The sequence below is a fragment of the Neomonachus schauinslandi genome, chromosome 5 (assembly GCF_002201575.2).
Source record: "Neomonachus schauinslandi chromosome 5, ASM220157v2, whole genome shotgun sequence".
NCBI lineage: Eukaryota > Metazoa > Chordata > Mammalia > Carnivora > Phocidae > Neomonachus > Neomonachus schauinslandi.
Window position 1 is genome coordinate 5,469,063 of NC_058407.1, and position 23,723 is coordinate 5,492,785.

General features: G+C 56.3%; 1 protein-coding gene across 1 annotated transcript in view; it reads right to left on the reverse strand.

Annotated features, from left to right (window-relative positions):
- Positions 1 to 23,723, reverse strand: part of PARVB (parvin beta) — a 67,881-nt gene that overhangs the window by 11,340 nt on the left and 32,818 nt on the right. Inside the window, exons 4-9 of the mRNA XM_021687796.1 lie at positions 20,303 to 20,405; positions 14,998 to 15,138; positions 13,594 to 13,709; positions 10,750 to 10,808; positions 7,879 to 7,898; positions 1,927 to 1,988 (exon numbers count right to left, since the gene is read on the reverse strand). Of these exons, the coding sequence (XP_021543471.1) occupies positions 1,927 to 1,988; positions 7,879 to 7,898; positions 10,750 to 10,808; positions 13,594 to 13,709; positions 14,998 to 15,138; positions 20,303 to 20,405 (501 nt within the window). The remainder of the gene's footprint in view (positions 1 to 1,926; positions 1,989 to 7,878; positions 7,899 to 10,749; positions 10,809 to 13,593; positions 13,710 to 14,997; positions 15,139 to 20,302; positions 20,406 to 23,723) is intronic.

Consider the following 23,723-nt stretch of genomic DNA (forward strand, 5'->3'; position numbering starts at 1 on the left):
AAGAGTTACAGGTGACAAGTTTTAAACTTTTGCTAGAGAGGAGAGGCCGGTGGCCCTGCTTACCTGAGATCAAGCTTACACATATATGTACCTGGTGGGGATGACAGAGAAATCAAGGGCCAGGCCCAGCGTGTGAGACGTGCCACGGAGGGGAGCTCTGCTGAGCACAAGGAGAGGCGTGTGTCCCCCCGCAGGCTGCTGAGGGAGGGAGCATCTGAGTGGGCCTGCGGGGCAGGCCAAACGGGAGATGGGAGTGGAGGGGCGGGTAGAGCGGGCACCCAGGCCCCGAGCACATGTGCAAACACTTTGGGATCTTCAGGCTGCATCTGGATGTGGACGGGATGGAAGAGAGTAGGACGGGTGACCCTGGAGAAGTGGACAGGGTCCCCCTGCTTTTATTCTGGGGTACAAGGAGCCACCAACACAGCAACTCTCAATGTGGGGGTGTGGAAGGGCCAGGCTGGAAGTAGGAAGCTGTCAGGCAGATGAAAGGATTTTGTCTTGTTCGTCCCTAGTGCCTAAAATACGTCTTTTCAAAGAATAAATTAACATCGTATCTCTGAAAGACAGACCTCATGCCATGCCATGGCTACCCAACGCTACCCGATGTACTGTGCGCTGGGCCTTTGCACGGACATGATGATATTTTACTCTCACAGCACCCCGGAGAGGTGGGTCCTGCCTCAGTCCTGACAGATGGGGAAACTGAGGTAGGAGTTATAATCTGCTTCAGGTCATACAGTTGATAGGTGGGGGGGGCAGATTTGAATCTTCTTGCGCATTCACGGATGGGTTCTGTCAGGAGACAGATGTGGCAGGGGTAGGGGTTGGGGGCACTGCTTGCAGGCCCCAAGGTGCGTCACTCATGACCCAAGGATGCCAAGTAGGCTCCACCCCAGAAGGACCACTGGGATCGTTCTGCTACCCTTTTGCAAAGTGCTTCCAAGAACTAATAAGCTCATTGTCCCAGGCTGGACCAGCATTTTCCAAAGGTGGGTTCCATGGGAATTTAATACATTCAATCACAAGATAAACAAACAGATCAAACCACTGACAAACAAGTTTAGAAAATCCTTCCTACCGAGTCCCCTCTTGGAGAATTCCAAACGCATGCCAGCATATTAAAGGTCCTGAGAAGTCCTGCATTAGGAAACCTGTTCTGGGCAATTGTGCTAGACAAAGAGCTCTCTCTCCTAGGGCATGGGCAGAAATGACTGCTCCTTGAATTTTTTACAGGGAGGTGGAAAGTCCATCCATCCTGCACTGGCTCCCCAAGTGAGATGTCTGCAGGTGCTCAGATAACTCCACAGGCAGAGAGCTGAGTCTCAATTCCTTCTGGGTGAGAACAAGCCCTCCTGGCAGATGCCCCTGGAAGCTCATCATTCCCCAGCCCCTGACTCCACAGCCTCAGTTCGCATGTTTTTTGTTTGTTTCCATCCGTAGCCTACATGTAGGCTGCCTGGGCTGATGAAGGGCCTGTCCTTGCGCTCCTTTGTGGAGGGAAATGGGCCAAACGCACGCACGGGGCAGTTCAGCCAGCAAAGGCCTGCCTGTGTACCGGGCAGGTTGTGAATACAGCCTCGTGGTAATGAGGCCTGCAAGAGTCAGCAGGCTGACACACTTAAAAACACTTCCACATTGAGAAAAAGCCTTGAGTTGGAATAAAGGGCCACGGTGGTGCCTGGCTGGCTAATTCACTCAACAGAAGCGGGCGGGTGGCAGGAAGATACCCAGGGAGCAGAGATGTTGAGTTAAAAGGTGCTAATTTTATGTACTGTAGTTACGTTTTTGACTATAATTACACTTCAATCCATGTGGCAAACATTTCAGAGATTTCAAACACGTTCCCACCTTCTTCCCGGCATGGAGTGCATGCTGTAGACAGAAGCCTGGAGACAGAGGGAAGCAGCCCAGCCTGGAGCTTACCTTCTTCACCACGCTGAGCTTGTCCGGGGCGTGGTCGAAGAGGGTGTCGAAGGCGTCCCGCTCTGCATGGGCAAGTGGAGAGGCACAGGCAGGGTTTATGGAAATGTCCCCGCCGTTCCGGGGACCACGCAGCTCCTGACCTCCCGGGATATCCCGCCCCTATGCTCCCCGCCCACCTAGAATCCTCTTCATTCCCGCCAGAACCCAAGGGCAGGTGCGGTTGAAGAGCAAAATCAAGGAAAAGATGCTTCTAAGTCCCCCCCCAACCCCATTTCTATCTTGTAATGTGAAATTCACAGGTGGCACTCGGACATCCGCCCGTGACATCCTCGACCTGAGGCATCCCTTGCCCGCCTCTCTCCTTCCCCACACTCCTTGCGTACCAGTAAATCTCGCTAGTGCCTCCGAGCACGTCTCCTGATCAGCACGGCTGCTAGCTCCATACCGGCCCCACGGCCCTCAGTGGCTGCAGTCTCCTGCTTTGCTGGCCTCCCTCCTCCACTCCCGGCCCTCTGATCCCTTCTCCTAGCAGGAACACTGTAGACTGGATCAGTTCTTGCCCCTCCCTACCCCTGCCCCGACCCAAACTCTCCAACCGCTTCTCATCACTCCTAGAATAAAATTCATTCCCTCTCCCGTGGCCTATGGGATCCAGTGGGTGCAGTCACCCCCCAACACACTCACCCTCCCTGACTTCACTCCACCAACCAGCTCCCCGGCTTCTCCTCCATCACACACCCACCACAGGGCCTTTGCACCTGCTGTTCACCTGCCACACTTCCTCCAGCTTACTCTCAGATGTCACCTCCTCTGAAGGGCCTTCCATGACCATCCACATCTAGAAGAGTGCCCCACGCCCACTACCTGTCCTCTGACCCTAATATACTTCTCAAAGCACTTAATCACTACTTGAGAGTACATCTCATTATCATGTATCTGCTGGACAGTAGCTGCTGGTCTCTCAGCTCCATGCTGGCTGAAACCACTGTCTCGCTTGTTCCCACCACTGCCTCAGAACAAATGAACAAACCAGGAAACCCTGCTCCAGAACCTCTCTCCAGCAATCCTTCTGGGGGTGTCCCCCTCTTTGGGAGCACCTGCAGGGCCTCAGGCGGCCTGTTCTGTCATGTCCCACCCAGCCTCCTTCTTCCCGGTGAGCCCCAACCCACTCTGCTACTCAAGGGCCCAGCCGTGCGCTCCAAATCAACACAGAATCAATCCCTTCCCTTTCCAACGTGAGGCCACTGGAGGCCAGGTCAACATGGCTCTCAGTGGATAAGAAGGAGCCGGGTGGGCCGGGAGCCGGGTGCCTGGTTCTAGCCTGTTGTTGCTATGGTGGGGCCTCATGGAGGCAGGACAGAAGCTTGCTGCAGCCCAGAGCCCAGGCAGGAAGACTGAGGCCTCAGAGTGGATGCAGAGCTGTGGCGAGTCACTGGCGGGGTAGAGAGGGAAAGGGAGGAGGGCATCTGGAAGGCCTTGGGGTCCCGACTTCTGTCTTCCAGGAGCTAGCTGTCCCCCCAAGGTGTCCGGGGCAACATATGCTCCGAGGACCTCAGCCAGCAGACAGACCCACTATTACTTGAGGGCAGACCCCAGCATGGAGTTCTGGAGGCTGGGGAGCCCAGCCAGATTGGGTGGGGTAGGGGTAGGAAGCCTCCACTGCCTCTCTGGAGATGGCCGGGAGCCCAGAACCAGAGCTGACCCAGGGCCTGCTTCAGGACTGCCCGGCCCGGCCCATGGAGAGGGAGAAGGAGGGAGAAATCAGAGAGAAGACAGGCTGACACCCAAGTAAGCCAGAGAACCAGGTCTCCTGGAGGAAGCATCCCAGCCCTTCCCCCCAGCCTGGCCCCAAAAGGAAGGCACTCGGGTGTCCCAGGTCTAGGGCGTGGGGAGGCAACTCACAGCCCCAGCCCAGCCCAGGTAGCATCCTCCTTGGCCTTGGGGGTGGGGAGAGGGAAGGTGAGGCAAAGAGGAAGGGAGAGGTGGAAGGGCTGTGTGTGTGCGAGCATGTGTGGTGTGTATATGCACACCCACGTGGGGTGCATGTGTGTGCATGCGTGTGCACACGGTACATACAGGGTGTACGCGTGCGTGCGTGGGGGTATGCATGCATGTGGCACACACACGCACCCATGCACGCGGGTGGACGTGGGTATGTGTGTGTACGGCATGCACACACACGCGTGGGGGGCGCGTGTGTTCGGGGGGAGGACCGCCCAGCGTCCTTCCCCTAAAAGCCAACAGCAACCAAAAGGCCCGACCCCACGGAGTGCCCCTCCTCCAGCTTTTCTACCAAGGCAGCTGTAAATTATTTTTATAATCGTTTAAGTCAGATTCCACTCAATACGACAGCCTGCTAAGAGGGGGGAAAAAAAAGCTCAATCTTTACAAAGCAAAATACAAACTTTAAATGCAGCTTGAGAAAAACCCTGGGAGCAGAAGCGAGCTTGACGTCAGCCGGGTATATTTAGCTGGCCACCGCTGGGCTCACAGAGCGAAGGCGTGCAGGGGAGCCACGGGAGGGCGTGGAGGCCCGCCGCCCCTGTGCAGCCCTTACCTGCAGCCGGGGCTCGGGAGCAGCATTGCCCAGCCAGCTTCTGCCGCACCCCTGCGGTAAGCCTGGCCTCGGGAATGAAAATAGGTCCCAGTCGCCCGCCTTCAAAAGTGCCGGGACTTCAGGCCACTTGCTTCCTTCCCTAACCCTGTTTCTTCCTCCGTAAAGTGGGAGTAAATAGTCCCCGGCTCACGGTTGGTGTTAGAATGAAACACACGGCTCATCGAGGGACAAGCCCACCGCCTGGCAAGCGTAGCGCTGGGGCTCGGGCTCAGTTCATTCGATGCCCTCTCTGACCCCAGCCCTCCCTAATGTCTCTCTGGAGGCTCTGGGGATAGTCACAGGGACAAACAGGGAGGGACACAGGCTGGGTGGAGGCAGATGGGTAAACTGAGGTAGCACAAAGAGGACAGGTAGCCAAAACAAGCCAGAAAGGACACAGAAAGGGGCCGAGTCAGCTGGGACGGGCCAGTGTCTGCCCAAGCGCAACCCTCACAGGTGGGAACTTCAGTCCAAACAAAGTTTTGTTCCACGTTTTTAAAATATAAATTGGAATTTCTGGCTTGTCTGCAGGAACTGGAAGTGTGGCAACACTGAGCCCGCATCCCTGCCTGCCCGGCGTCAACGCGCCGCCCATGAAGTGGGGGTGCGGGCTCCCCCAGTCTGCCCCACCGCCACCCCACACAGAGGCCAAGGGGCAGAAGACCACTAGGGTTCTAGCCACTTCCCTCATTCATGTTGGCAGCCTGGTCCCTGGAGGCACCCACAAGTCCGGGGCCCATGGACAAAGGGCTAGGGGACGGAGGGAGGCGTCACACGAGGCGGAGCCGGGGTTTGCTGGGACAAGAAGGGGAGGAAGGGCGTTCCAGACAGAGGGAACAGAAAGCGCAAAGAGAAGCACAGGAAAGCCAGGGAGGGTTGCAGGCCGTGTGGCCTGTGAGGGAGGCTCAGAGAGGCTGGGTCCCGCAGGGCGAGGAGGCCCCGAGAGTGGGGGCGCAGGTGGCCCAGTCAGGCTGCGGTGGGGGCACAAACTCTGCTGGCAGAAAGGAGGAGACCCGAGGAGGACATGGGAGTGGAGGAGGAGAGCTTCCCCCCACTTCTCCCCTGTCCCGAAGCCCAGGGCAGGGGAGGGGCCTCCCGCGGAGGAGATGCAGATGCAGCCAGCAAGCCCGTTGCCATGGAGACTAGGCAGCAGTGCCCAGCTCCTCTGGGGAGATGGGCCTCCCGGCCCACCTCAGCCAGGACAGGGATGACTCAGGGAAGGGGGGCTTCTGGAGGGGGGAGGGCAAGCCCTCCCTCCCGAGCTCAGAGTGCTCAGGTGAGAAATGAGCACAGAACAGGACCCCCTGAGAAACCCAGTAGGCAGACATGAGCCAAGGAGGGTCCACCTGGTATTGTGGAAGCACCTGGAATGTTTGCGGCCCAGGGCTGGCGGCTGCGGGGGATGCACGCTGAGGAAGACACAGCTCCAGCCCACAGGATGCTTACAGTCAAGAAGCCATGGTAAAGGGACAGAAGGAGGGGCCGAGGGTCCCCAGACTGTCCCAGCGCCCCGAGTCTGCCAGGCAGCTCCCTATGAGCACCGGTGATTGGAGTAAAGAGACAGGCTGGGCGGGGGCAGGGCACTCAGGGAAGGCCTCCTGAGAAGGAGCTGAAGAGTGAGCCATGGGGGAATCCAGAGGGAGAGCATTCCGAGCAGAGGGCAAGGGCAAGAGCTGGAGGGGGTATCCTGGGGTGCTCTTGGATGAACAGGGGAGCGAGGAGGCGGGGGGCAAGCAAAGGGGTGGTCTGAAGGGCTCGGAGGCCACCTCCAGGGCTGTGGCTTGAGCTTAAGCCAAGGTGGACAGTAAGGAGGAGTGAAGGGCTAAAGGGGTGCCTTAGGAGAAGCCTGACCCCCAACTCAAGGGGCAAGCCGGGGACCAGGATCCGGGGGGGGCAGAAAGGAGGTCCAACCTCGGTGGGCAGGGGGCTGTAGGGGCCCCGGAGGGTCCCACGGGAGAAGGGCTGGCAGAGGCCCAGCTACGGCGGAGGCTGCTGGTCTGGGTACCGAGGGGACCTCGGCGCTTGCGCCAGCATTAGCCGAAGCCAGGGGCGGAACTCACCACCTGTCGCCCGCTAATAGACTGCTCGCGTTTCCTAAGCAGGGCGAGTCTATAACATAATAACATTCACCGGCGTCTCGTGGTTCCATGGCCCCGAAGGCTCATGCATCTCCCGCGTTCACACAGTGGCTGAATCCATTTTTCATACTGTGACACCAGGCTCTTTCCCAGCGAGTCGCCACCCTGTACCCCAGACCCTAATGCGCCGTTCGCAGGGCCGAGGGGGCTTCTCGGCCCAGCCCCTGCCCCCTTGAAGTGGCACACAGCCCCCCGCAGAACGGACGCTCCTGGGTCCCCCAAACCTCGAACTAGGCCTGTGCCAAACAGGGACAGGACATCGCCCAGCAAATCAAAGGCACTTAATGATGCTCTGACGGCCCCCCTCGGACACAGGGCCTGATGCCTTGTCCTCTCCGGGAGACCACGCCGGCCCCACTCCCCACTGCCTTTTCTCTCCCTTTCTTTAAAAATAACAAAGACATGTAAAAAGGACCGCACTGCTACTTAAAAATTGTGAAGATGGTGAATTTGCCCAGCGCGGCCTTCGGCCTACTGCAGAAGTTTGAGGACATCACCGGGAGCCACGTCCCCTCTTCACAACCAAGCAACAGTGGCGTGCCATGGTTCCCTGTGATACCCGTGAGGGAACGGGGGCCTGTGGCCAGGCCCGTGGCTGACTCCGGGGTGGCACCCCTCCCCCCAAGAGCTGCAGGACCAGCTCCAGCCGGGCAGGCTCGAAGGGCACGCAGGAAAACTTCTACTTGGCTTCCACTTCCCCTGCTAACAGCTGTGCTCACTGCAGAAGGTGGTATTTGGGGGTGGAGGGCTTTCTGTTTTGAAATGTCCCCCAAAGCAATGAGCTCACTCACATGGCCTCTGGCTGCGGCAAAGAGCGGGGGGGGGGGGGGGGGACGACCCACGGGACAACACACTCCCCACCCCGAGGGTTTAAATGCGGCCCCAAGCTGTCCTGTGATCTGCCACCCCTTGCTGAGATGAAAATGGGGTCATGCTGCTTGGCACAGGGTCGGGAACAGCTCTTTGGGAACAGTCACTGAAACTAATGGGAATAACCACCCCCCAGCCCCCACTACGCCCTTCTTCCCCCCCCCCCCCCCCCCCCCCCCCTGGCAGGTCGGAGAAGCAGACAGACCCCAGGGGGAGCTACAGGAGACCCCACGGGGTCCTGCAGGCCCTGACCCCCATGTGACAGTGCGTATCCACGCATCCGGGAGCTTCCTGCCACAGCCCCAAAGTGCCCGTGACCTCGGGCCCCCCACCCCCACAGGTACTTACCGAAGCGACCCATCATCATCCTGCAAACAAGAACAGACAGAGAGCTGTCAGTGGGTCGCTTAGAACACAGTGTGGTGAGGTCACGATGAAGGGAACCCCGAATTGCCCTGTTGAAGGGCTTTTTGTAAAAATGTAAATCCTGTTTTAACAGATTCTCTGTCCCTCTAATTCAAATGACAAGTGTGTGTGTGGATTTCTAAATGTCTGCACAAGATCGGCAGCAAGTGGCCACCTTCAGTTAAACCACCCCTTTAATACCAGTTGGGGGGGAATTTAAATCATGGGAGCAGTTAATAGGCAGAACAGTTCAGCAGAAAACGGGGCCTTCTGGAGCCGCTGAATGGGAAGCTTTGAAGTCCAAGGGTGCAGATTACCCAAGGGTCCCACTGTGGTGAGCAAGCACGCTGCACATTCAGGGAATCACGAAACTCAGGGATGCCAAAGAATCACAGACTGGGGCCCTGAGTCTAGCAGGCAGAGGTGGAAACCACCAGGCACAGAGGCTAGTCCCTCCATGAGGACTGCGACAACCCCAGTGCACAGGCCCTCCCCTGCATGAGCCTCCTGAGAGGCAAGGAGGTCTTTATATCATCCCCAAATCCCTCTAGACTCAAGCCCCTTAGGCTCCATCTTATTTAACAACATTCTCTTGAGCAGCTACTATGTGCACGCCATGGAAATACAGAAATAAACACCCCGTTCCCATAAACCCCGTGGCCCTGCCCATAAGCCCACATTTCAACACAGCCCATGGGTACCCAAAGTGTCACATATAGGAGACGCTATGGGAACTAAAAGGAAATCAGCCCACTTGTGTTTGGCAAACAGGGAGGGCTTCCTGGAGAAGGGGACCTCGGAGCCGGCTCTAGAGAAATGGACAGGAGGCGGAGGCTAGACAGAAGCTGGGGAGAGTCTCTGGGGCTGCGGGAGGGTGGGCCGCCAGAGCACCAAGGCCAGATAGAGCGGGAAGGCCAGCAGGCGGGTGGGGCAATACTTTGTGGTTTTTGCAGACACCAGATGATTTAGATGCTCCATCCGATCCCCTATGGCCACACAGAGGGAGAGGGATTGGGGAGAGCAAGCCCAGAGTTGGGGAGACCAGGCAGGAGGCTGAGTCTGGGGCCACACAGTACTTCCTACAAGCTGCCTGGGCTGGAATTCACATTTCTACGGACACGGCCCTTCTGGCCAGCTAGACCGCCAGCCCTCGCCCCAAACCCCTTAGCCTCTCGGGCGCCCAGCACAGTGCCCGGCACCCTCGTGCTGGTGACTGCTGTGAATTGTCGGGGCCATTCGCCCACCCACTAGCCCCGACTCCAGAGCACCCAGCTCCCCCAGCTGCCTCCCTCAGGTCACCAGACCCCATGGGAGACTGCAGGAGGGGGCCACGCTCCTTCCCAGGGCTGCATGCCCACCCGCTGCAACGGGCCCGGCAGTGCGTCTCCCCCTCTCCGACCTCGGATGACCTTGTGCCTTGCTCTGACCCACAAGAGTGTGAGGACACTGTGTGGGGGGGGGTCAGAACCCTGAGAGCACCTGGGAGGAAGCCCGGCTCCCTAAGGACGAGGCACAGGGGCAGGGACAGAGGCCTGCCACCAGCCAGCACCGACCACCGGACGAACTGAACGCCTGCCCGGCTGAGCCCGGCCCGGTCTGACTCACAGCACCGTCAGCAGCTAAAGGGACTGTCGTTTTAAGCCTCTTGGTTTTGGGGTGGTTTGCTACACAATTATGGGTAACTAAGACACCACTCCACTCCTCGTTCCCCTCCTCCTGCTCCCAAACAGGCCAGGCCTGACAGCCACTATAGACCAGGCCGAGCACCGGGCCCCTTGTCCCTCATGCCGCCCCTCCCCCACCCCCAAACCCCATGGGCTTGGAACAGACGTGCTGCCTATCGCATGGCAATGGCTCCCCAATTTACCCGGCAGCTCCCTCGCCAGGAGTGGTCTCCCGTGAGGCCTGGATCTATGAAAGACCGGACGTCAATTGGTGACCCAGTAATTAATCACTCCATGAATGGAGCGGGAGGGTTCACGGAGACGATCAATCTTTAATGTTCTGTTTCATCTGAACCGGGTTTGGTGGAGAGTCACAAATGCAGCGAATTTTAAAGATCCTTAACAGGGTGCCACGGGGGCGCCTAAAAGCTACACGCAAAATAGACCATTTGATTTGCTACGTTCAATGGATTTGAAGCCTTTTAGACTTCTTAAAAGTTGCCCTCTGGCTTTTTCTAAGAGATGAGCGACGGCTCAGCTGTCTCTCAAAGGGAAGTTCTAGTTCAGAAGGGTGGCTCCCTCTCCAACGGAGCTGAGGCACGGACAGATAAATGAGTGGGGACAAGGAGTCCCTAACCATTCTGAACACCTCCTCCCCCCACCCAACATTCTTGAAGTTCGCCTTCTAAAATAGGAATAAACATCCAAAGGCTTCGGAGAAGAACTCCGTCCTCACATGGAAAACTCTGAAGACGCTAGCATACCTACCCTACAAAAGCTCGATGTTTTAAATTCCCCTTAGCCTTTTCTTCCTTGTAAGAGATGCTGAATAGGATCGGTATATTTTTATTTGCTTATCATTCTCGGTGCCACTCCAGAAAAGATTTCGGGCAGCTTCAGTAAGTTCTAATTCCTGTGCCGCACGTAGTTTGTGTATTTTTCTATTTGGGAGAATTTCTCATTTAAATACCAAACCAAACAGCAATCTTGCCCTTCCTCACCAGAGAAGAGAAAAAAAATCTTTGAAGAAAGTGGGTGCAGGCCATAAAGCCAGGACAGCGCTTGTGTGAAAACCTCATCCTTGGGTTGAGGGATGTGCGTGCAAATGGGCCCCTGCGTCTGTGCGGGTCCCCAGCTGGGGTCCACTTACTCCGTTGTTGTGGTCAGCTCCTCCGTGACGTGGCTGGAATGCAGCAGGCCTTCCCGCTTCTGCAAACCCCAAAATGAACAAATAAATACACAAACACGCGGGCAGGCAGAGGGGACGGGAGAAAGGACATCACTGGCAGGGTAGCTGAGCTGTGTGCAGACGGCCCTGGGGCCAGACCACCTTAGGGGCAGCATCCAAGCCACGCCCACGGGGGCGGACTGCAGGTGACCACAGGGGGTGACCCTTTTGGTGGCTGGAAACTGCCCCCTCCCACCCCCTCCCCATAGGCTCTCCACGTTGCTCTGAGAGCCGGCAGCTGTGGGGAGGGGGTCTCAGGGGAAACACCCTAGCTCCCAAAGGGATCCCCTACGCCATGCAGCTGGGAGAGGTAAGGGGCACAGGGAACCCACATAACATAGGGAAGCACCCAGTGTAAGAACATGCGCACTTGGCTAAGTAGGGTGTGCCCCCCCCCAAAGTCCTGACAGTTCCGAACCTCAGAACGTGACCTTGTTTGGAAACAGGGTGTCTGCAGATACAGCTAGTTAAGATGAGGCCATAAGGGGCTAGGGTAGGTCCTAAATCCAACATGACTGGAGTCCTTATAAGAGAAAACAGAGCCACAGACACACGCAGGCATAGAGAGAAGAGGCCGAGGGACAAAGGGGCCGAGCCTGGACAGACGAGTCTACAATCAGGAACGTGGAGGACTGCCCGCAGCCACCAGAAGCAGGAAGGGGGAAGGAAGGATCCTCCCCTGGAGGCTTCAGAGGGAGTGGGGCCCTGCCAACTCCCCGAGTAGGACTTCTGGCCTCCCTAACGGTGAGGGGACAATGTCTGTTGTTTCAAAACACCCACGTTGTGGTATTTTGCTATAGCAGCGCTAGGACATGACACTGTGTGTGACGGGCTTCTCCGGAAGCCCCACAGGTGTGAAGACACAGCGATGGTGGCGGGGTGGGGGGTCGGGGATGGGGGGCAGCCTGGACGTCCCCGGACCTCAGGGTGGTGCTCGGCAGCCAGCTAATCCAAGCACTGCAAGCCCCTACGTGAACCCCTCGAGAAACAGGGAACTCACTTCCCACCGGGCCACCCACCGTGGACACCTCCCGGGATCTGAGCTCCCCAACTCTTCCTGAACTTGGCCTCCAGGGAATTCTCGTGGCTGGTTCTTACAAATGCAGGCAACCACCCTTGAGCGGCCATCAGCAGCCTCATGGCTTCCCAGGAGAGCCCACCGAGGGAGGTGCCGAGACATTTCACTCACTTACTCATCCATGCACGTATTAGGCACCTACTAAATGCCAGGCCCAGGGCGAGGTACTGGACACATGAAGCTAAGCATTTCAGAGGTTTATAGCATAATCTCAGATTTCTGGGGAAATCACTGCAACTCGGAGAAATCAAGTGATCGCCCAAGGCCATGCTGCCAGGTGGTAAGTGAGGCCCCTGTCCTCATCTCTTCCCTCCACGGACCCCCATATTCCTTGCATTTCCCATCTCCGACCGGATAAGCGGACGTGGATTGACAGGCCCTGGGCTCTGGGAGGCGGGCTTCTGAGGCCAGTTCCCGGGACCCCGGTCCCTGATTCATACCCCTTTGGGTGTGGCCCAAAGAATCCTTCCGTAACCCTGGTCAGGCAGGAGGCGCCAGCAAAGAAGGGTTTGCCCGAGTCAGTAAAACTTTCTGAAAACCCAAAAGATTTTCTTGGACCAAAGCGCAGGCCTGAAAGGAAATGCCTTGATTACTGAGCTGTAAGGCACTCATGGGGCCTCGATTCTGACGGACACGGGTTTGGGAACCACATGCCCACGTGTCCTTGGGAAGCCTTTCCCGGCTGGCCGCCTCGAGTGGGTGCCCAGGGTTAGGGCAGCAGGAATGGTCCCTGACCCCATCACCACCACTGACCACAAACATTCCGCCTTAGGAAGCAAGCAGGGCCACACGGCGGGGGGTAACCCTCCCCTGATGCCAGAAAGGGGCATTCCCGCCCGCCGGGTCAGGGCCAAGCTCCCGGGGTAACGGAAGGGGCAGACGGCTTCGGAAAACTGGGACCAGCCAGAGCCCTGCAGCCCGCAGAGCACGGGGCCGATAAGGGAAAGCATGGACTTGGACATCGCAAGTCTATAAACACACAGATATCCGGGTTCCGAGCGAAACCTCATCGGTCTGGCAGGAGAGCGGTGCTTTCGCAATCAGAGTGTTTTTCCCCATTTGGTGTCCCCGATAGCCAGTGCCCAGTGCCAAGGACACAGTAGGTACTTCATACGCATTTACTGGACAAGACCGCAAACACAGAGCCAGGGCTGGGTCTGTCCCCTTAAATGCAGGGGACACGGTAGGAAAGGCTGCTCTGTCCCTGTCAGAAGGACCCTGGCTCCCAGTTACATTTTTCCAAGGGAAGCAAGAGAAACGACCCTAAGAGGGAGATCATGGGGAATGATGGATAGAATGCAGAGCAGATGCAGAGGAGCTTTAATTGGGGTATCTATTTCCTACCGCTGGTCTCAACCCTCTCCGGTGAGTAATAAGCTCATTCACGAGAACTGAGTTCCAACTACTTGGCTTTGGAGAGAAATGAATGTTCTTTAAAAAAAAAAATCTGGAAAATTAAACCTCAATACGCTCATGCCTTTGAATCTGCCTCTCTCCAAATCAGTGCCATTGTTCCGGCTCCAATCATTTGTCTCCAAGCCAGGGTGAGACACACATTTTTGTCAAGAGGGGAAAACAGAAGGTAGCCTCTTAGGAGGAAAAAAAAAAAAAGCAGCAGGGAAGGAATCCACGGGAGGAAAGCGTCCCCACACCCCTCTGGTAGCATGGAGGGCAAGCCCAATACTCACCCGCGCAACAACCACCTGCACGGACACGTGCTCGGGGAGGCGGATCGGGGCCCGGAAGTGCATGGCCAGGGACACGAGGAGGTGGAGGATGGCCACCAGGTTCTTCCTGTGAATTGCTTGTCGGGGGAGGGAAGAAGGGAGCTGGTTTAGATCAGGTTCTGCAGGAGCCCCGAGCCCATGTCCAAAAGGCAATAAAGACGCTGCGTCCAAACGAGACCGCAGAGAAAAACCATGGGCGGAAAAAAAAGCACCGGCCACGGAAAAACGAAGACGATGAGCGCCTTGTATGAATTTACTTCTCTTTTCTAATTTGTTCCCTTCCTGTTGGCTTTCAGGTGACATGTGCAACCACTTTCAAAAGCACAGCATTTTTAAAAGGGGCTGGGTGGTGTGATGAGACGGAGCGGGCAGGAGAGTGAAATTAGCATAGGGAAGGGAGAATTTTGTGGAAGATGGGTCATCGTGGCCACTTAGCCATCACAATAATGTGCATTATTATCCCTGGCGCTTAAAAGTTCTCCCTCTGCACTATCAACCTCCCACACGAGGGAGGGAAGCAAGGATGGATGGTGCTCCGGGGGAGGGGGGTGGAGAGCTTCCTGGCCAGGCCCTGCCTGCCCTGCACTGAGCATGGGGGGGGGGGGGGGGGGGGGGGGCAGCCCCGACAAAGAAATTTCCGGCTTCTCTCACTTTAGTTTTTTTTTTTTTTTAAAGATTTTATTTATTTATTTGACAGAGAGAGACACAGCGAGAGAGGGAACACAAGCAGGGAGAGTGGGGGAAGGAGAAGCAGACTTCCCGCCGAGCAGGGAGCCCGATGTGGGGCTCGATCCCAGGACCCTGGGATCATGACCTGAGCTGAAGGCAGACGCTTAACGACTGAGCCACCCAGGCACCCTCTCGCTTTAGTTCTTCACCTTTCTGGCTTGAGGTCTTGGCTGAGAATACTGTGATGTCACATACTCGTCATGGCAGCACGCTGTGATTTATCCCAGAGGCCAGCATGAATCTTTTCCTGAGGACCTGCTCCAGCGGGTCATGGCTAGAACAGCTCATTTGCTGTTGGTGCCATGGGTATCTGGGGTTGGGTCCCTTCCAAAAACCCCACAGAGCTTCTCTCTCTTTCCCCTCCTTCCTCTGGGAGCCTCCCCTGCCCCACCCAAACAGAAACAACTTCTTTCCTCTCAGAAGCAAGGGGGAAAAAAAGGCAATGACAGGCGTGACTTCGTCTCTCACCTAGGAGCTAGCTCCCAAGAGTGGGGACGCTGGCTTTGGCCTGTCCTAGCTGCCTTCCATAGAGCAGCAGCGGGAACGGGTTTTGAACATACAAGCCCAGAAAGGCCACAATGAATGACAGCGTGGAGAGCTGAGGGGACAGGCTCGGTGTCCCCCGAGACTACTCACAGTCAACGGTCCACTGGAGCGCCCAGCCGTGGGGCCGCAGTAGGCCATGCACGGCTTCCAGCACCGTCTGCAGCTTCTGCTTCTGCCCGATCTCGGACTGTGTCACCTCAGCCACATTCAGCTTGCAGCCTGCCAGTTTTTCTGCAACGAGAAGGACAAGAGCAAGACGCAGGGCGTGAGGAAACACTGGAGGGTCTCGGGGCTGCCTCGTGCCCCAGCCGCAAGGGGACCACTCCCCCACCCAGCCCGGGGCGAGCAGATCATCACAGAGCAGTGGGGCGCTGTCAGGACGGGGAGCCACGGAGCTCCGAGCTTTCTAGTCCTTTGTGTTCCTTGGAAAAGTACTCCAGAGCAGAAAGGGGGCGTGGAGGTCGAGGGCAGACCTGGAGGTGTCCCACTCGGGAACATTCTAGGCACGTGACATGGAAAAAATGACTCAAGGTGCAACTGGGAGGCAGGGAGGGGACCCGCAGGGATGGGGACGGGGCCGGAGCGGAGGAGGCGGTGCACTGGGTCCTCTTGTGTCTCTAATAGCAGGACACCGCGGTAAGGATGGCGAGATGTTCACAGACACCACCACGAACGACTTTATCCCCGAGAGTGAGCCGGAAGCTCACTGGAGGACCCCGACAAGCCCGACAAGAACTGCCACATCTGCTCCAGATCCGGTGACTGACCCCGAGCCCGGCCTCAGTGGGAGCCCCACCCACTTTGCCGCCACGTGGGCCCCCCACCTGCTAAGGGGCAAGGCAAGAAGGGGCTCTAAGACCCAGGTGTCTCCTGATGGGATGTCTCTCCTCAGCAAATCAACAGCAGCAGCATCGCAGAACATGGCGACCTGTTCCCCGGGAGGGTGACCACGGTGCCCGGCACAGAGCCTAACCGGCCGCGAGCCAGGACGTGGCTGCTGGCTGTGGCACTGAAGGGGGGGACAGCAGACAGCGGAGGCCAGGCTGGTCATGGTGGGGCTCCCGTTTCGCAAGTGGTCCCCCCAAAGCTCTGTGTACGGCATTCCGTCTGGAGGCCTGCTAACTCAGCGTTCTCTCCCCATGTCCTCCCCTCCCTCGATTAGAACTAGAGCAAACCGTTTTAATATTTCCCCCAGGATAGTATCATTATAGAGCAATGCCTGTGGGGCTTGGGATGCTTCTTCCTTTGCTTCCTTCCTTCGTTAGCTCACAAAACAGTTACATGAGCACCTTCTGTGCACCAGGCACTGTCCTGGGGCTGGATGCAGCACAGACAAGAGGCTCCCCAGCGGGGGAGGCAACCTCACCTCCATAACATCGGGCTGCAGCCATGAGTGCTAGAAGCAAAACAAAGCAGCTCAACCAAATGCATCCAGCCGGGGCTAGAAGTGGTTGCTGTTTATGTATTTTGATGTCTCTGCATCTGACAGGTCCTAGCTGGATAAGCCACAGCTGTTCCATATGAACACCCTGAAAATACACAGCAGGTCCCCCAGGTGTTACAGGGCAGAGCGGAGGATCCTGGGGAAGGAAGGAGGGTTACAGAGCCGGGTGGTCCAAGAGCCTCGCCTGCTGGGAGACGGGGAGCCCGGTACGCCTCTGCCGTCCCCTCCACCAGCCAACCCTGCAGCCCCTGCAGGCTGAACGTGGCCGTGATACCCAGGCTGAAGGAGGAGGCGTGCTGGAGGCGGAAAGGAAACTGTACCAGCCTGTTAGGGCTGCAGTCACAGAGGACCTCAGACCAGGGGGCGTAAACAATGCAAATGTACTTTCTCTCAGGATCCTGGAGGTTAGAAATCTGAGATCAGGGGCTGGCAGAGCTGCTTTCCCCTGAGGCCTCTCTCCCCATGTCCTCACGTGGCTGTTCCACTATGTGTGTCTGTCTTGATCTCTTCTTCTTAAAAGGTGACCAGCCGTATGGGTTTAGGGCCCACCCCCCAATGATCTCATTTTAACTTAATGACTTCTAGAAAGACCCTGTCTCCAAATACAGTCACATTCTGAGGTCCTAGGGATTAGGATTTCAACTTATGACTTCTGGGGGGTGGGGGGACACAATTCAGCTGATGACAGGAACCGAGGAGGCTGGTTGCACCTGGGTGCTGCCTGAGGCTGGTCCTGCTAGCCCTGCCACGTGGGAGAGGATCACACATCTGGCTGCCCGAGTCGCCGGCATCACTCTGCCTACCAATGGGCCCCAGGGGCGGCTCCAGGCTCTGCTGGCTTTGCTGCGGCCAACACCTGGCTTCAGAGCACGGAGAGGGACCAAGGAAGCTGGGGTGGATCCTCAGATGTGGCAGGCAAACGTGGTGAGGCTGAATGCAGGGCTGTGAACACTCCCTGCGCAGGAAAGGGCCTGCCTTTTGCAAGGAGAAGGGAGTGCCATGAGTTAGAAGCGGGACCACAGCCAGCCCAGGAGGCCCCTGGGATCCCAGCAGGGGCACCCTCCCTCTGCCCACACATGGCCCACCTTGCGGAAGAGTTACACCCGCCAAAACCTGCCACGGGGCAGAGTCGGCAGCTGCTTCCAGGGTCTGCTCTCAAGAAGAGGGACCCAGCTGGGGTTCTGCTGCTGACTCGCACTTGGTGATCTCACACGGCCAAATCCAGAGGTCCACTCTCTGTCCTCACTCCTGCCTCCTTGAAACACCCTTCCCCTACCCCTCCCTGCCTCCTCCCTACAGCTGGACCCTTCAGACTCCTTCGCTGGCTCCTCCTCTTCCCGATCCCTTCCTGCCCACCCAGGGCCCCGGCCGCACCCCTCTCCTCTCTCCAGATGCACAGGTCAGCTTTGGCCTCGGCACTCGGCCACAGTCTCCTTTCTGGCTTTGGCTTCTGCCTTTGGAGACAGTGACAAGCCGAATGTCTAGTCCACGTGTGTGTCATTCCTGCTAACCCTGGGCTCGAGGACCATGTGCTCACACGGGTCCCTGCTGCATCTCGTGGGCACAGCGACATCAGCAGTGAGTAATCAACAACTAGGCAAGACATGCTGGTTTTCTGTTCAGATCCGAGAATTCTCTTCCATGGTTCTTTTCGTCCCACAGAGGAGCGTGTCAACCCACTTGACATATGAGAGATTCTGGAATCGCCTTATTAAGTACTCAAGTAAGATATTCACGCGGGATGGAAGTCAGCTGCCAGAGCCAGCCTCCCGCAACCCAGAGGGTAACACAGCCGATGCAGGACGACGGACAATCATGCAGCTTCGGATCGAGTGTGACATTTGCCAGCTGAGGGGGGTACCAAAAGACGTGCCTTGAGGGGCAAGAATTCTTACCTGATACCTGCTCTAAGGATGCCCCTGTCACTCGTCGCCTGGGAGGGGCCGGCACCATTTACAGGCAAATTCAGAGCCTGTCCTATGATCCGGTGATGGTTATCAGCAACCCGCCCTCCTCCCCGCCCCGCTAGAACTCAGGCTTAGGACACGATTTTTTCAAGCAACTGGGTGAATGAAGCCACAGGGGCGTGCAGAAGCATCGGAAGGAAAAAATTTGAGTGCAACACTCTTAAGTTTGCTTCTGAAAATGCTAGGAAGTATCTCCCTCCGGCAGGGAACCAGGCACCTGCTTAAGGGACCGTTTCAATAAGACAGCGGCGTCACCCACAGCCAACTCTGAGTCCAAGAGCTGAGGGGGAGCTCGGTCTTCACCTCAGACAAGGAGGACAGCTGGTAACCCGGGCAGCAACCCCATCAGAAGAATCCTTGCTGGCGGATCCGAAGATCCATGCGCTCCCCGCCCCTTCTCGACTGAAAGTATCTGTCATCACGAATGTCCAGTATAATGACCCTGAGGGGACCGTAGCCCCCGACAGGGCTGAGGATGACCCTGGGAATGACCACACCAACACTACGATCTAAAACATCAAAACTCTGACCGACACTTTTTTTTTATCCACACATAATTCACGTAGAGCGTTATATTAGTTTCAGGCATACAATATAATGATTCCACCTGATCACCGTTTTTAATAATAAACTGGTGTTAATGATTACCAATCCCAATAACATTTCAAATTTATTCTTGTACCGTGGGAGTCATTCCAAGACGGGGATCCCTGGCTCAGCCAAATACTGAGAAATTTCTGGCCATTTGGCCTTCAGCCAACTAATGAATCTGGACCACCCTCTCCAGGTGAGGCCCCTGGGTACCATGGCGCTAAGCATCACCTCTGCTGCCGAGCTCTCCACCCTCACCTGGCCGCTGACTCAGGTAGAACAGGCCCCGGCTGCTGCAACACCCACCTCCTCATTCCCCACCCCCCACGCTCCTCCCAAGGGGCCCCTGGTTCCCCAGCTGCTCAGGCCACAAACCTGGCTGTCATGTCAGCCTTGACATCTCTGGCAGCTCCAACCTCCAAGATCCCTCCCCCCGGGTCTGCACCTCCCCCTAGTCTGAGCCGCTTCATCTGATGTTCAGGCTGCCGGAACAGTCTCCTGACCGATCTCAGCTCCTGCTCCCGACCCCCGCCTTCTATACCCAGAAGCCCAGGTGACTTCATAAAACACTTAGCTCAGATCATGTCACGGCCCTGCTCAAAAGCTCTAGCGGTTCCCTGTCACTTGGAATAAAAGCCTTTTCTGGACGCGATCTAGCCTCGTCCATCTTCCCGGCCCCGTCCAGCACCCCCACGACCCCTCTCCCCCACCTCCTGCAGCCTCCTTCCACTAAGCTTTAAACACTACAGAGTCTTCCTCACATCCGAGTCTTGGCCTGGAATGTTCTTCTGAGGCTGGTGGTGCAGACATCTGCTCAGATGTCCCCTCCCCAGATAGCCGCCCCCACTGCCCAAACCCTCTCCGCCCCGTGACCTTCTGGCTTCCTTCCTAGCACGTGCCACTCTCTTAAAGCATCTGTTTGTGTCCCATAACATTTCTCTTTCTTCCCTCTGCCAGAATGTAGGGGGACAGGTGGGCGAGGGGACCCCCCTTCTTGTTACCACTGCATCCCCAGAGCCTAGATCCACACCTGCCACAAGGTGAATCTTCGTCCAACAGAGGAACAACCAAGACAAACACAACTTCTTCCCTCCAAATGTACTTCTGGAGGACAGGCTGAGCAAGGGCATGACATGTGGGCCATTCCCTCCCCACCGCCCTGTAGGAGGGCTGACCCACAGAGGAAGTGGCACCATTCTTGCCCCATCTCCCTGTCCCCATGGGAAAGTTCTGGAAGCTGGGCATGGCCTGCTGCAGCCCAGGAGCTGCCACCTGGAGCATGGGCTCAGGCCACCCTGAGGACATGTGGCCCATGCCACCTTGCAGGGAATCGAGTGGCCCAGCCTGGGGACCACCCCACGGTGGCCCTTTGCTGGGGTGCCCGTGGACTCACCCAAGAGCTTCTGCAGCACCTGGCCGTCGTAAAGGTCCTCCTCCAGCTGCTTCACGATGATTCTCTCCTCCACCAGTACGTCGTTGATCCAGTCAATGAGAACCTGGGGACAAGGAGCATTATTGCCTCGCTCGCCATGCCAGGCAGACCAGGGCAACGGCCAGAGCAAGCCCAGGAACTGAGCGCTGGTGGGCACCGAGATGCGCCCCGGCATGGCGGCCGGGCAGACGGGAAGGGAAAGACGCGGCCTGGGCTGCTGGACTTCCCGTGGGACTTCAAGACGGGACGGTGGAGGGCAGCCACCACGGTGACCCTGGGCATCCTCCTGGCAGGAGCATGGGTGGACGGGGACACTCAGGAAAAGGAAGAGAGGATAACTGTTCACTGTGGCTTGGAGGAGGGGGTTACACGAGTAATATCAGCAGGACTGCGCCTCGCGGCCTGAGACAGGACAGGTGGCCCATACGACATCCATCCCTCCCCTCCCACAGGGTCTGCACCAGAGCAGTCCCCCGTCACCCTGAGCCTAAAGCCGTGGAGAGAAGGCGGCCCCAGATGGCCCGTGACTGACAGCTCCGAGCGCCTCTTCTTTTCAACAGCTTTATTGAGACGGAATTCACATCCTATACAATTCACCCTTTGAAAGTGTGCAATTCAGGGGTTTTGGGTCTTCACAGAATCATGCACCCATCGCCACAATCAACTGAGAACAACTTCATCGCCCCAAAAGAAACCCATAGCCAGCAGCAGGCCCTCCGACCCCTCCTTCCAACCACTCAACTCTGTTCTCGGTCTATGGATTAGCCTATTCTGGATATTTCATATAAATGCAATCTCGTGCAAATGCGATTGATTTCCTCTACGTTTCATGTCAACTTTATTTCATATAATACGTGATCTTCTGTGTCTGGCTTCTCTCGCTGGGCATGATGTTTTCAAAGCTCATCCATGCCGAAGCACGCATCAGAACTTTATTCCTTCCTGTGACGGAATGACATCCCAGTGCACGGATCTATCACGTTTCACGGATCCTCTCATCACAGTTGATGAGAATCTGCGTTGTCGCCACTTTTTGTGGCTTTGGTGAGTCATGCTGCTGTGGACATGCGCTCGCTTCTCTAGGCCAGCCTTCCACTGGAGACTTTCCTCGACAAGTTTCCATTCTCCTCGCCGGCGACGTATCATAAAAGAAGACAGCTTCAGCTGTGAAAAGATCTATGGAAAAACAGGATTCCATTCAGCCAATCCCGCTTCAGCCACGAAATAAAATGGATGCCCGAACAGATTCGATCAAAAATAGCGCAGGATTTTCCTATGCAGGCAAAACTAATAAAACTACCTAATTGGTCTCAATGACCTCTTGGAAATGGGACTTTATGGCCCTTCTCAAAGATGAACGAGAGGGCACGAGTCCAGAATATAGTGTTCTCTGTCACCCTTGGAAACAGATGTAACCTGCAAAATTGGCCACAAGGCAAATTTCTGTGAAGCATCTTCTGTTTTCCCACTAACTCAAAAATATTAAATCAGACACACAATCCCATGAAGAATAGAAGTGAACATAAATTAAAGGCAGTTCTGGAGGAAGAAAGAGGTGAGCAGCTCTGTGGCATTCTGGTTCCAACAAAGCCATCCTGAAAGGTCAGCAAGATGGAGCCAGTTACAGTTCTCCCACACCGTCCCCCCACGCCCCGCTCCCTCCCTCTCCCTCCCCAGGGCCTGGTGCCTGGGTTGAGAGCCTGGCCTGGGGTCTGGCAGCTGGACCTGGACCTCACTCCCCTGCCCAGGGCCATGACTGAACCATCAGCCCCTAGCCGAGCTGCCTCCCCTCCCGCCTTCCAGCACTCTCCTCCATGGACACCGCATTCGCCCAGCTTGTGTCCTCGTCTCTGACCTCCCTTCCAGTTCCCTTGGGGGTCCTCCTTGACCTCTACAGGCCTCTTGAGGCCTCGCCCTGGACAACTCTTCTTCTCGCTCTCCACTCTCTTCCAAGGTCAGCTCATGCCTTCCCACAACTTCCAGTGCTGTCCCCAAATCAGAAACCCCCAAATATGCAGCCCCACCTCCACGATCCTGCTGCTCAGCTGTCCCTAAAAGCATCTCTGAAAGAATTCATCTGCCTCCAAACCTGCTCATTTTCTGAGAAAGAAACAGAACACCATCCACCAGTGTCAAGAGCCTGGACTTCACCCCTCACCCCACTTCTGCCCACCTCATAACTGGGTCCACTCTTCACCTTCTCTTCACCATCCTTGACTAAACCACCTCCTTGAACCAAGGCCACTTCCAACTGAGCATCCTGCCTCCTTGCTGGTGTTCTTAAGAACCCCAAGCTCCTCTCTACCTCAGGACCTTTGCACGTGCCATTCCTTCCAACCTGAACACATCTCCCCCCTCCCCCAATGGCCTGGCCAGCTCTCACTCATCCTTCAGGTCTCAAACTTCCCTATCATTATTCTCTGACCGCCGTGTCCCATCCAGGCCACGTGCCCCATCAGCCTCTCAGCACAGCCAAGCACCGTTTCCCTGACCCTGTTCACATTTACAATGGGAACACATCTCCATGTGTAATGATCTCCCCCACTGGACCCGAAGCTCTCCGCGGGTGGGAACTATGGCACCAGTGGCTCCGTCCCCAGCACTCGGGGCTCACTGCCTGCCAGAAGCAGCCACCAAGTTGATTAACCAATTTACAGAGCACCCACTATGTGTGAGACTCTGGGAATAAACAAGACAGATGGGGCCTCTGTTCTTACATTCTAATCCGACATGAAAAGATCCACAAATATACACACTTTCAGACTTGTGATCAATGTTAAAGAGAAAAACAAGGCAGGGTACAGTGGAGAAGCCTGACAGAGACACCAAGCCAGGTGATGAAGGTCAAACACCAACAGGGATCAGTCACGGTGATGGCAGGTGCCCTGACCTGATATGATAGGATGAGAAGGGCAATTTACCTCTTTGGTGTTCCTCCTAAAACCCACTACCCACTCCAATCTGGGGCAAAACATCAGACAAATTCCCATAGAGGGGCATTCTCCAAAATTCCTGATCCATACTCGTCAAAATGGGCAAGGTCATCATAAACAAGGAAAGTCTAAGAAACTGTCAGAGCCCAGAGGGGCTAAGGAGGCACAATGATGAATTGTCATGTGGGATCCTGGATGCGGGCCTGGACCAGAAAAAGGACAGTGGGGAAAAACTAAGGAAATCCGAATAAAAGGGGGACTTTAGTTAACAACAACATATTAATACCGAACAAATGTGCCATGCTGATCTAGAATGTTAAGAGAGGAAATCAGGTGTGGGTATACGGGAACTCTCTGTACTCTCTTTTGCTATTTTTCTATAACTTTAAAACTAAAAATAAGGCAGAGTTTGGGGATGGGGAGGGTACAGTGGCCATCTGGGACCAGGT